Source organism: Scyliorhinus torazame, chromosome 1, assembly GCF_047496885.1.
Source record: "Scyliorhinus torazame isolate Kashiwa2021f chromosome 1, sScyTor2.1, whole genome shotgun sequence".
NCBI classification, from domain to species: domain Eukaryota; kingdom Metazoa; phylum Chordata; class Chondrichthyes; order Carcharhiniformes; family Scyliorhinidae; genus Scyliorhinus; species Scyliorhinus torazame.
In genome coordinates, this window is record NC_092707.1 from 157,043,351 (window position 1) to 157,056,814 (window position 13,464).

At 50.0% G+C, this 13,464-nt stretch overlaps 1 protein-coding gene across 1 annotated transcript in view; it reads right to left on the reverse strand.

The window, feature by feature from the left end:
• Positions 1 to 13,464, reverse strand: part of LOC140415539 (regulator of G-protein signaling 17-like) — a 42,678-nt gene that overhangs the window by 11,554 nt on the left and 17,660 nt on the right. Inside the window, exon 4 of the mRNA XM_072501063.1 lies at positions 1,305 to 1,533. Coding sequence (XP_072357164.1) covers positions 1,305 to 1,533 — 229 coding nt within the window. The remainder of the gene's footprint in view (positions 1 to 1,304; positions 1,534 to 13,464) is intronic.

A 13,464-nucleotide genomic window follows, 5' to 3' on the forward strand; every position in this document is an offset into this window, starting at 1 on the left:
TTTTTTTTTCTTTTCATAAATTTAGAATACCCAATTCCTTTTTTTCCAATTAAGGGGCGATTTAGTGTGGACAATCCACCTATGCTGCATATCTTTGGATTGTGGGGGTGAGACCCACGTAGGCACGGGGAGAATGTGCAAACTCCACATGGACAGTGACGTGGGGCCGGGATCGAACCCGGGTCCTCGGTGCCGTGAGGCAGCAGTGCTAACCACGGCGTCACCGTGCTGCCTGAATATAAACCTACTTGGGACACTAATAAAAATTATTATTAATTACCAACTTCTCCTGTGTTCCTATGTTGGAATCATGACAAACTAATTGAATGCAGTAAAGTGTGAGGTGATAAGATTTTGGTAAGAAGATTGAGGAAATTAAATATATACTTAATGGAATATATATTTAATGGTACAAATCTGAAGTGAGTGTTAAGAAGAAAGAGACCTGGGAGCGTTTGTTACCTGCGTTGCAAACTGCCCAAAAATGACCTCTCGGGTGAGGTACCAAGTGAGAAAAGGTGTAAATGGAACTGTGTCCAGCAGGAGTTCACTCCTTCAGCACAGAAGAGAAGCAAATTTGAGGTAAAACATAATGGGAAAAGAAAGCGAGGCATAGCAATATCGCAGCTGTGAGTAGGTGCTAGCACTCTCTCAAAGTCAGAAGATTGAGTTCAAATTGCACTCCAGAGACTTGAAAACAGTGTTTGATAACATTCCCAGTGTGATATTGAGGGAGTCCAGCATCATTGGAATCACCATCTTTCACATGAGTTGTTAAACCAAAGGCCCATCTAATTTTGCAGGTTGATGTTAAAGATTTCACGGCATTATTTGAAGAACACTGGCGGCATGGTAGGCACAGTGGGTAGCTGCCTCCCAACGCTGGGGAGGGGATGGGAGGAGGGGGTGGGAGGGGGAAGGGAGGAGGGGGTGGGAGGGGGAGGAGGGGATGGGAGGGGGAGGGGGCCTAGCTAGGCTGCTCTTTCAGAGGATCGGTGCAGACTCAATGGGCCGTATGGCCTCCTTCTGCACTGTAGGGATTCTATGAACAGTATGAAAGTATCCCTGGTGTACTGGTGAATATTTATCCCTCCACAAACATAATTTGAATCTGCTTAGTTATTATATTGCTGTTTGTGGGAACTTGTGCACAAGTTGCCTATCTCTACCATGCTGTGTATCAGTGATTGCACTTCAATGATGGGAGAGCACTTGGAACGTATTGAGGTGGCTAAAAGGTATTAATTCCCTCTTTTATGTGTCATCTGCATTTACATGCCCCAGTTCATTTACACATCACTCACCTCCTTCGGAGACAGAATTGAAATATAGTCCAGATATATTGATTTTGCCATTTCCGCAATGGTAGCTTTGTGATCTTCTTGTTTCAGTTCCTCACAAGCAAGCCAGAAGAGAATATTTTCATCACTGTGTTCGCTCTGTAAGAATTCCATTAAAATGTTCCTTCCAGTTCGATGCTTCAGGAGCTGTTCAAAGGACTGAGACCAGGCAGTGACTTCTTCCAGGCTCAGACTGTGTATCAAAAGGGGAAATTCCAGTTATCAGGAATATATATCTTCCTCAAGTGAGCGAGGTTGGGGCTAGTTTATGTTATTTGGTCAAGAAAAAATTTGTGAAAGGGAAGTGGTAACATTACCCAGGAATAAAATGTTCACAATGGCAAAGAGGGATGTGAGTCAAACGTTGTGAAATCTAAGAAGAAGGGCTATGTGAAGCAAAATGCTGAAAATCTGACCTAAAGACAGAAAGTTCTGGAAACACGGTAATTTGTGGGGAAACATGAATGTAGGATTAACATTTCTCGTCAATAATCTTTCATTAGAGTCCTATGAAATATTGACCCTACCTTACTCTCCACACATATGCCCCCTGGTGTGCTGTGTGTGTCTAGAATTCTCAAGTGTAAAGCTTTACTCCCTCGCCCTTGGAAAAAAGGCTATTAGTTTGAAATAAATGACTGTGAAGGGGGCATTGAGACAGACAGTATAATTGTGTTTGAGAGGCAATGAGATTAACTTTGAGAAAAAAAATTGGCCTTTAAAGTTAGAAAGGGGTTATGACAAAATTAATTGGTAAATCCTATTTCCAGTGGTCAGTTATTGGGCAACTGGAGAGAATTAATTTCAGATCATAACCAGAACAGAGGGAGAAGTTTGGAGATATGTTTAACTCCGTAATTTGTTGGATCATGGCAGGTCCTCCAAGAAATAATAGTGGAAGTTGCCTTTAAAAGGGAAATAGATTGCTGCTGCCTCACGTGTTAAGTCAAGTGTTTTTTCAGAGCGCCAGTACAGGCACGAATGCTGAATGGTCCCCTATGCTACAAAATGCCTTGAATCTAGAAAATTCAAATAAGCAGGGCAATAGCTGGGTAACCCCTTAAGGAAAAAAATACACCATCTTATGTATTCCAATGATCTTTTGTCCATCTCTAAATCATCATATGAATAATACATGTTTGCTCTTGGATTACATCGTATGGTATAGCGGCAGGCCATTCAGCCCAACCAGTTCATGCTAGTCTCTATGCTCTGCTGTCGCCTCATTTCATCTTTCCTCATCTAAATCTATCAATGTAACCTTCTATCCCCTTCTGCCGCAGATAGAAACATAAAAATAGAAGCAGGAGGAGGCCATTTGGCCCTTTGAGCCTGCTCCACCATTCATTATGATCATGGCTGATCATCAAATGTAATATCCTGATCCCGCCTTCCCCCTATAACCCTTGATCCCTTTAGCCCCAAGTGCTATATCTGATTCCTTCTTGAAATTACAACTATTTTCTGTGGTAGTGAATTCCACAGGTTCACCACTCTCTGGATGAAGAAATTTCTCCTCACCTCAGTCCTAAAAGGTTTTACCCCTTATCCTCAAACTATGACTCCTAGTTCTGGACTCCTCCACCATCGGGAACATTCTTTCTGAATCTACCCTGTCTAGTCCTGTTAGGATTTTGTAAGTTTCTATGAGATCCCCTCTCACTATTCCCAACTCCAATGAATATATTCCTAACCGATTTAGTCTCTCCTCAGATGGCAGACCCGCCATCCCAGGAATCAGTCTGATAAGCCTTCGCTGAACTCCCTCCAGAGCAAGAACATCTTACCTCAGATAAGGACCAAAACTGAACACAATACTCCAGGCGTGGCCTCGCCAATGCCCTTTTCAATTGCTGTTCTCGCTATGAAGGCCAACATACCATTTGCCTTCTTTACTGCCTGCTGTACATGCATGCTTTTAGCAACTGATGCACGAAGACACCAAGGTCTTGCTGAGTATTTACACCCATTCAAATAATAATCTGCATTCCTATTTTTGCTACCGAAACGGATCTCACATTTATCCACATTATACTGCACCGGCCGTGCATGTGTCCACTCCCTCAACCTGTCCAAATCCTGCTGAAGCATCTCTGCATCCTCCTCACAGCTCACCCTCCCACCCAACCTGTATCATCTGCACATTTGGAGATAATACGTTTTCTTCCCTCATCCAAATCACTAATATATAATGTGAACAGTTGGGGTCCTAGCACAGATCCCTGCGGTACCCCACGAGTCACTGCCTGCCAATCAGAAAATGACCCATTTATTCCAGCTTTGTGTTTCCTGTCTGCTAACCAGCTTTCTACCAATCTCAAGACACTACCCATAATCCCATACGCTTTAGCATTACATACTAAACTGGTATGTGACACCTTGTCGAAAGCCTTCTGAAAGTCTAAACCAGCCTCCCTGAACAGGCGCCAGAATGTGGCGACTAGGGGCTTTTCACAGTAACTTCATTTGAAGCCTACTTGTGACAATAAACAATTTTCATTTCATTTCATTTGTCCGCCTTCAATCCCATTAATTTCCCCCAAACCATTTCTTTACTAATACTAATTTCCTTCAGCTGCTCACTAAAACTTGTGCTTCTCAGAACTTCTGGTACATTATTCACATCTTCTTTTGTGATACTTGTCGTTGTTTCAGTGCCAAGGACCCGGGTTCGATTCCAGGCTTGGGTCACTTGTAAGCCTACTTGTGCCACTAATAAAGATTATTATTAAAGAGAAAAGAGAGCCAACCTGTTAATCCATTCCATGTGTTGTGTTGTGATGAAAATGTTATTATTTTAATATTCTTGAGGATATTTTAAAAAAATAATCTTTTATTTTCACAACTAGGCTTACATTAACACTGTAGCCACCTGGGTTGGCCACTTCCCGACTTAAAATGGAGATCCGCAAAGAATGCAGGGAAATTCAGTCAAGCCAGGAAAAACAAGCAGGTGCAAAGTTTCCTGTGTATTAGAACTTGCAGAAACCCAGACAGCACTGAAACTGACAACCATCTGCATATTAATGAGCGATCCCCAGGAACAATTGGAAACATTTAAGGTAAACAAGGCCAAGCCAGACTCCTCGGCGCCAGCAGGAGCCAAGACAAAGGAAGGCCAACGGACACGTAGGAACCACTCAGCGATCAGGGAACAGCTCCAGTATTGGAGAAATTGATCCAAGTGATCGGAACGTAGTCCAATCACTTGGAAACAGATACAGGGTCCGCCCAAAAGGGCGCAAAGCCCCTGGGGACTATAAAGTAGAGTCCCCAAGTTCAATTTGTCCTTCTTGGCAGGGTCTCTCAGCAGCTCGAAACAACCCTTGAACGTGACCTGCCTAGTAGCTGAACCAACCAAGTAAGTCTCCAGTCAACGCACACTACGAGATAGGCGCTCCTAGCTACCAGTCCATACCAGCTTTGAATCCTGCAGACTCCGAATCGAACGAAAGGCCATTTGTTCCCCTGACCTGGTGGGCCAGTTCCAAATCTAAGTATAGGCCTTTTCGTGTTAGAGATAGTCTAGTAAGTAGAGTTTTATGCATGAGTAGTGATTGCCTGTGTATAATAAATGTGTTTTGATTTGAAGCTTACTAACTGGTGTATTGAGTTATTGATCAGCACTTGAACTTGAACCTCGTGGTGGTATCATAAAGATACCTGGCGACTCTAGAGCAAAGGTTATAGAAACAGAGCAAATTAAGTAAAGACACAACGAGCAACATTTAAGAGCCAACCAAAAGTTAGCAACAACACTGCAATGAAGTTACTGTGAAAAGCCCCAATCGCCACATTCCAGCGCCTGTTCGGGTACACAGAGGGAGAATTCTGAATGTCTAAATTACCTAACAGCACATCTTTCTGGACTTGTGGGAGGAAACCGGAGCACCCGGAGGAAACCCACGCAGTCACAGGGAGAACGTTGGACAGTGACCCAAACGGGAATCGAACCTGGGACCCTGGTGCTGTGAAGCAACATTGCTAACCACTGTGCTACCGTACTGCCCGGCATATGGTGTTGGTCTGTGGAAACGCTGTGTGTGTGTGTGACTAATTTAGTTAAGCTAGGAACAGAATGTCTATGGAATTGGGACCATCAAAGGGGTTAAGTGTGAAAAGCAGGCATTTGAAGTGATAGGGCCAAGATGGATGTTCTACAAATAAACACAACATGGGTAGAAATTTCCATTAGGGATGAGTCAGGATTGGGAATTTTAGCTGTTGAATTTCAAAGGGAGGTAAGAAGGCATTTGCAACTTGAGGAATGGTCATAAGTAAACTTGGGAAATATTAAGTTTAATTTGGTCCAAGAGTGGGAGCAATAGAGGACACAAAAGATTTTTATATTTTGAAGACAGTTAAGTTCAGAGAGATGTCGTGGACAATGGCCAGAGTTCGCATGTCTGGGACCAGTGGCGGCCGACGTGGAAATACATACAATATTGTGAGAAGACATCAGGAGAGTTTCCCAACGCCACTGCACAATTGAGGTCGGTGGGCACATGGACGAATCAGATGCACACCTGCCAACAATTAAAGGGTCAATTAAGACCATTAAAAATCCAATCAAGCGATTTTACATTGGGCTAAAAACTAATTGCACGGGCAGATTTTTTGCATTTCCTCATCCAAAGCAGGATAAAAGGCTCACAGATTAGCAGCAGTTTCTCTGTGATAAGAGAATTCAGAGCTGTGGATTTTAGCTTGAATTTCCTAGTTATTGTTTAGCATTTGAGGTGTGACGTGGAGCATTTCAGGACTTTCCTGGAAAATTTTACGGATGATTGCAAAACAGTGTTCCGTCCTTTGCAAGGCACTGGTCCTCTGCGTCTTCTCTGATGGGGATAAGGTAGTCCGCTGGAGGGACCTCTTCTGCCGAGGAAGAGAAGGGCAGGAGGGAGACGAGGCAAGGTGAGTGCGGGCAACATCCAGGCAGAGACCAGGTAAGAGGGGAGGCATAGGGTGACTTGGTGTAGGGACAGCAGGGAGGCCAAAGTGGGAGGGGATGCCAAAGATGTCGCTACCCAGCAGTACTCTGTAAGTTTCAATGAGATCCTCCCTCATCCTTCTGAACTCCATCGAGTACAGACCCAGAGTTTTCAACCTCTCCTCATATGACAAGCACTTCATTCCCGGGATCGTTCTTGTGAACCTCCTCTGGACCCACTCTAAGGCCAATACATCCTTCCTTAGATACAGGGCCCAAAACTGCTCACAATATTCCAAATGGGGTCTGACCAGAGCCTTACAAAGCCTTAGCAACACATCCCTGCTCTTGTATTCTAGCCCTCAACACGAATGCTAACTTTAAATTTGCCTTCCTAACCTAACTGCCAAATAAACTTGCATGTTAACCTTAAAGAAACCTGAACTAGCATTCTTAAGTCCCTTTGTGCTTCAGATTCCTGAAGTATTTCCCCATTTAGAAAATAGTTTATGCCTCTAATCTTCCTACCAAAGGGCATAACCTCACACTTTTCCACAATGTATTCCATCTGCCACTTTTTTGCCCACTCTCCTAGCCTGTCCAAGTCCTTCTGCAGCCTCTCTGCTTCCTCAACACTACCTGTACCTCTCCATATCTTTGTATTATCTGTAAACTTAGCTCCAATGCCCTCAGTTCCTTCTTCCAGATCGTTAATGTATACCATGAATAGTTGTGGTCCCAACACTGACCCCTGTAGAACACCACTAGTCACCGGCTGCCATCTTGAAAAAGATCCCTTTATCCCCACTCAATATTTCTGCCAGGCAGCCAATTCTCTATCCATGCCAGTACCTTGCCACTAACACCACGGGCTCTTATCTTATTTGGCATCCTCCTGCATGGCACCTTGTCAAAGGCCTTCTGGAAATCCAAACAGATCACATCCGTTTGTTAACACCTCAAAGAATTCTAACAGGTTTGTCAGACATGACCTCCCCTTGACAAAGCCGTGCTGACTTAACCCTACTTTACCATGTACTCCCGCAATCTCATCCTTAATAATAGACTCCAAAATCTTACCAATAGCTGAAGTCAGGCTAACCGGTTCCGGTCTGCTGCCTCCCTTCTTAAACAGGGATGTTACATTAGCCATTTTCCAGTCCTGTGGGATCCTCCCTGCCTCCAGTGATTCCTGAAAGATCACAACCAGTGCCTCCAGAATCTCCTCAGCTATCTCCTTCAGAACCCTGAGGTTTAGTCCATCCAGAACACCTTTCAGTTTCCCATAAGACCATAAGACATAGGAGCAGAATTAGGCTACTCGGCCCATCGATTCTGCTCCGCCATTCAATCATGGCTGATATTTTCTCTCCCCATTCTCCTGTCTTCTTCCCAAAACCCCTGATCCCCTTATTAATCAAGAACCTATCTATCTCTGTCTTAAAGACACTAGTGATTTGGCCTTAAAGACTAATGAGTTTCATAGATTCACCACCCTCTGGCTGAAGAAATTCCTCCTCATCTCTGTTTTAAAGGATCGTCCCTTTAGTCTGAGATGGTGTCCTCTGGTTCTAGTTTCTCCTACAAGTGGAAACATCCTCTCCACGTCCACTCTATCCAGGCCTCGCAGTATCCTGTAAGTTTCAATAAGATCCCCCCTCCTCCTTCTAAACTCCAACGAGTACAGACCCAGAGTCCTCAAACGTTCCTCATACGACAAGTTATTCATTCTAGGGATTATCCTTGTGAACCTCCTCTGGACCCTTTCCAAGGCCAGCACATCCTTCCTTCGATACAGGGACCAAAACTGCTCACAACACTCCAAATAGGGTCTGACCAGAGCCTTATACAGCCTCAGAAGTACATACCTGGGGCGCGATTCTCCGACCCCCCACCGAGTCGGAGAATCGCCGGGGGCGGGCGTGAATCCCGCCCCCGCCGTGTCCCGAATTCTCCGCCACCAGAGATTCGGCGGAGTCGGGAATCGTGCCGCGCCGGTCGGCGGGCCCACCCCCGGCGATTCCCCGGCCCGCGATGGGCCGAAGTCCCGCGGCTGTCAACCCTCTCCTGCCGGCGTGGATTAAACCTCATTTTGAACGGCGGGACAAGGCGGCGTGGGCAAGCTCCGGGGTCCTGGGGGGCGCGCGGGGCGATCTGACCCCGGGGGGTGCCCCCACGGTGGCCTGGCTCCCGATCGGGGCCCACCGATCCGTGGGCGGGCCTGTGCCGTGGCGGCACTCTTTTTCATCCGCCTTCGCCATGGTCTTCACTATGGCGGAGGCGGAAGAGACCCCCTCCCCTGCAGCCGCTGACGCTCCCGCGCATGCGTCGCCCGGCGAAGACCTTTTGGCGCCGGCTGGCGTGGCGTCAAAGGCCTTTCCCGCCAGCCAGCGGAGCGGAAACCACTCCAGCGCCGGCCTAGCCCCTCAAGGTGAGGGCTTGGCCCCCAGAGGTGCGGAGACCTCCGCACCTTTGGGGCAGCCCGATGCCGGAGTGATTCCTGCCACTCCATTACGCCGGAACCCCCCGCCCCGACGGGTAGGGGAGAATCCCGCCCCTGGTCTTGTATTCTAACACTCTTGAAATGGATGCTAACATTGCATTTGCCTTCTTAACTGCTGACTGAACCTGCACATTAACCTTAAGGGAATTGTGAACGGGCAGCACGGTGGCGCAGTTGTTAGCATTGCTGACTCACGGCGCCGAGGTCCCAGGTTCAATCCCGGCTCTGGGTCACTGTCCGTATGGAGATTGCACATTCTCCCCATGTTTGCGTGGGTTTCACCCCCACTAACCCAAAGATGTGCAAAGTAGGTGAATTGAACACGTTAAATTGACCCTTAATTGGAAAAATTGGACTTCCGGTTGCGGCTATGCGGAGCTAATCCGCACATTCGGCGGCTCCCGCTAAAACGGACCTTTGGGCTTTCCAGAGGAGCCCCAACAGAAATTTTTCGACGACTTCCAGTGTGGGAAGGTGATAGCAAGGTCCACCCCCCATAGTATATGGATTGGACCAGGAGCGGAGCGGTCAAAAAAGCGTTTTTGGAGCAGCGAAAAGTGCGAGGGAGAAAAAACAAGATGGCGGCGGGCGGAGATCAAGTGGCATGGGTGCAGGAGCAGCAGGAGTTTCTCAGGCGCTGCTTTGAGGAGCTGAAGGAAGAGGTGCTGGCGCCAATGCTGACGGCGATTGAGGGGTTAGTGGAGACCCAGAAGGCCCAGGGGGCGGCGATCCGGGAGGTGCGGGAAAAAACCACGGAGAACGAGGATGAGATCTTGGGCCTGGCGGTGAAGATGGAGACACATGAGGCGCTGCACAAGAGCTGGGCAGAAAGATTCGAGGACCTGGAGAACAGGTCGAGGAGGAAGAATCTTCGGATTCTGAGTCTCCCTGAAGGAGTGGAGGGGACCGATGCCGGGGCATATGTGAGCACGATGCTCAACTCGCTGATGGGTGCGGGGGCCTTTCCGAGTCCCCTGGGAGCTAGAAAGGGCTCATCGGGTCCTGGCGAGGAGACCCAAGGCTAACGAGCCGCCAAGGGCAGTAGTGGTGAGGTTTCACCGTTTCGTGGATAGAGAATGTGTCTTGAGATGGGCCAAGAAAGAGCGGAGCAGCAGGTGGGAGAACACGGAGGTCCGAATGTATCAGGACTAGAGTGCAGAGGTGGCAAAGAAGAGAGCTGGTTTTAATCAGGCCAAGGCGGTGCTCCATCGGAAGGGGGTGAGGTTCGGAATGCTGCAGCCAGCGCGATTGTGGGTCATGTTTCAGGATCGACACCACTACTTCGAAACGCCTGAGGAGGCTTGGACCTTTATTCAAACTGAAAAGTTGGACTCAAACTGAGGGTTTGTGGTTGTGGGGGGGATGTCGGTTGTATACAGGGTTTTAGCTATGCGTAGGGAATGTTCCACGGGTGGGGCAATGGATGGGGATAGGGGAAGAGATCTGATGGGGAGACTGTGAGAGAATGTGGGCGCCGGTGCTGGAGGGAAGGGATGCCCGGGGATGGGGGAATTGAGATAAGGCCGCAACAGGAGCGGCGCCAGGGGGGGCGGGGCCGGCTCAGGAAAGCGTGGGCTTTTTCCCGCGGTAGGGAAGGATGGAGCGGGGGGGTGGGGTGGGGGGGGGGGGGGGGGGGGGTGGGGGGGGGGGTGGAGGAGCGCACACTGATTGCTGGGGAGGGGGGATTCCCACACGGGGGGGGGGGGAGGCGGTTAATGGGACGGCGGGGGAGGCCGGGGTCAGCAGGAGTCAGCTGACTTACGGGAGTGTTATGGGGGGAGCAAAAGAGCTAGATACAGATCTAGCGGGGAGGGGGGGAGGGGGGGGGACAGGGTTGCTGCTGCATTGGCCGATGGGGAACTGGAAACAGAAGAGGTGGTCGGGGCGGGGGGCCCCCCGTCTGGGGGACTGGAGAGTGCGGGAGGCGCGGGCACGGGACTGGCCTAGAAAAGGAGATGACTAGTCGGCAGGGGGGTGGGGGGGCGGGAAGCCCCCAATCCGGCTGATAACTTGGAATGTGAGGGGCCTGAATGGGCCGGTTAAGAGGGCCCAAGTGTTCGCGCACTTAAAGGGACTGAAAGCAGACGTGGTCATGCTTCAGGAGACACATTTGAAGGTGGCAGACCAGGTCAGGTTAAGAAAGGGATGGGTAGGACAGGTATTCCATTCGGGGCTGGATGCGAAGAACAGAGGGGTGGCAATACTGGTGGGGAAGCAGGTGTCGTTTGAGGCCAAGAATATTGTAGTGGACAATGGAGGTCGATACGTGATGGTGAGCGGGAGGTTGCAGGGGGCGTGGGTGGTATTGGTAAACGTATACGCCCCAAACTGGGATGATGCTGGATTTATGAAGCGCATGTTGGGCGGATTCCGGACCTGGAGGTTGGAAGCTTATAATGGGGGGGGGATTTCAACACGGTGTTGGACCCAGCATTAGATCGCTCCAGATCTAAGACAGGGAAGAGGCCGGCTGCGGCCAAGGTGCTTAGGGGGTTTATGGACCAGATGGGGGGGGCGTAGATCCATGGAGATTTGCTCGGCCCCTGGCCAGGGAATTTTCTTTTTTCTCTCACGTACACAGAGCCTACTCCCGGATAGATTTTTTTGTTTTGAGTAGGGCGCTGATCCCGAAAGTGGAGGGAACGGAGTACTCGGCCATAGCTATTTCAGGCCACGCCCCAAACTGGGTGGAGCTGGAGTTGGGAGAGGAGAGGGACCAACGCCCGCTGTGGCGTCTGGATGTGGGATTACTGGCGGATGAGGAGGTGTGCGGGAGGGTGCGGGGGTGCATTGAAAGGTATTTGGAGGCCAACGACAACGGGGAGGTGCAGGTGGGGGTAGTATGGGAGGCGCTGAAGGCGGTGGTCAGGGGAGAGTTAATCTCCATCAGGGCTCACAGGGAGAAGAGAGAGGGCAGGGAAAGGGAGAGGTTAGTGGGGGAGATCCTAAGGGTAGACAGGAGATATGCAGAGGCCCCCAAGGAGGGACTACTTAGGGAGCGGCGAAGTCTCCAGACGGAATTCGACCTGTTGACCACAGGGAAGGCAGAGGCACAGTGGAGGAAAGCACAGGGGGCGATGTATGAGTATGGGGAGAAGGCGAGCTGGATGCTGGCACATCAGCTCCGTAAGAGGATGGCAGCGAGGGAGGTAGGTGGAGTTAAGGATAGATGGGGAACTACGGTGCGGAGTGCGGTGAAAGTAAATGAGGCATTTAAGGACTTTTATGAGGAGCTGTACAGATCTCAGCCCCCAGTGCGGGAAGAGGGGATGCGGCGATTTCTCGATCAACTGAAGTTCCCGAGGGTGGAGGAGCAGGAGGTGGCTGGTTTGGGGGTGCCAATTGGATTGGAGGAGCTGGTTAAAGGACTGGGGAGCATGCAGACGGGGAAGGCCCCGGGGCCAGATGGGTTCCCGGTTGAGTTTTACAGGAAGTATACGGACCTGTTAGCCCCGTTGCTAGTGAGGACTTTCAATGAGGCAAGGGAGGGGGGGACCCTGCCCCCGACAATGTCCGGGGCGCTGGTCTCTCTGATCCTGAAGCAGGACAAGGACCCACTGCAATGTGGGTCATATAGACCGATCTCGCTCCTCAATGTGGATGCTAAGTTGCTGGCAAAAGTGCTGGCTACGAGAATTGAGGACTGTGTCCCGGGGGTGATTCATGAGGGCCAGACGGGATTTGTAAAGGGCAGGCAGCTAAACACCAATGTGCGGAGGCTCCTCAATGTGATCATGATGCCCTCGCTGGAAGGAGAGGCGGAGATAGTGGCAGCTATGGACGCGGAGAAGGCCTTTGACCGGGTGGAGTCGGAGTATCTCTGGGAAGTGTTGCGGAGGTTTGGGTTTTGGGGAGGGGTTTATCAGGTGGGTTAAGCTCCTATATAGAGCCCCGGTGGCGAGTGTGGCTACAAATCGACGGAGGTCGGAGTATCTTCGGCTGTACCGAGGGACGAGGCAGGGGTGCACCCTGTCCCCCTTGTTGTTTGCATTGGCAATTGAGCCTTTGGTTATGGCATTAAGGGAGTCCAGGAAATGGAGGGGGGTGGTCCGAGGGGGAGAGGAGCATCGGGTGTCGCTGTATGCCGACGACCTGTTGCTGTATGTGGCAGATCCAGTGGAGGGGACGGCGGAGGTAATGCGGATCCTAAGGGAGTTTGGGGACTTCTCGGGTTATAAGCTCAATGTAGGGAAAAGTGAGCTCTTTGTGGTGCATCCAGGGGACCAGGGAAGAGGGATAGACGACGTACCGTTGAGGAGGGCGGAAAGGAGCTTTTGGTACTTGGGGATCCAGGTAGCTAGGAGCTGGGGGGGCCCTGCACAAACTTAATTTGACGCGGCTGGTGGAGCAGATGGAGGAGGCCGTTAAAAGATGGGATGTGTTGCCACTCTCGTTAGCGGGCAGGGTACAGTCGATTAAGATGGTGGTCCTCCCGAGGTTTCTTTTTGTGTTCCAGTGCCTTCCTATTATGATTACCAAGGCCTTTTTTAAGCGGGTAGGTAGGAGCATCATGGGTTTTGTGTGGGCAAACAAGACCCCGAGGGTAAGGAGGGGGTTTCTGGAGCATAGTAGGGACAGGGGAGGGTTGGCATTGCCGAATCTGGGTGGCTATTATTGGGCAGCCAACGTGGCGATGATCCGTAAGTGGGTAATAGGGGGAGCGGGGGAGGCATGGAAGAGGCTGGAGATGG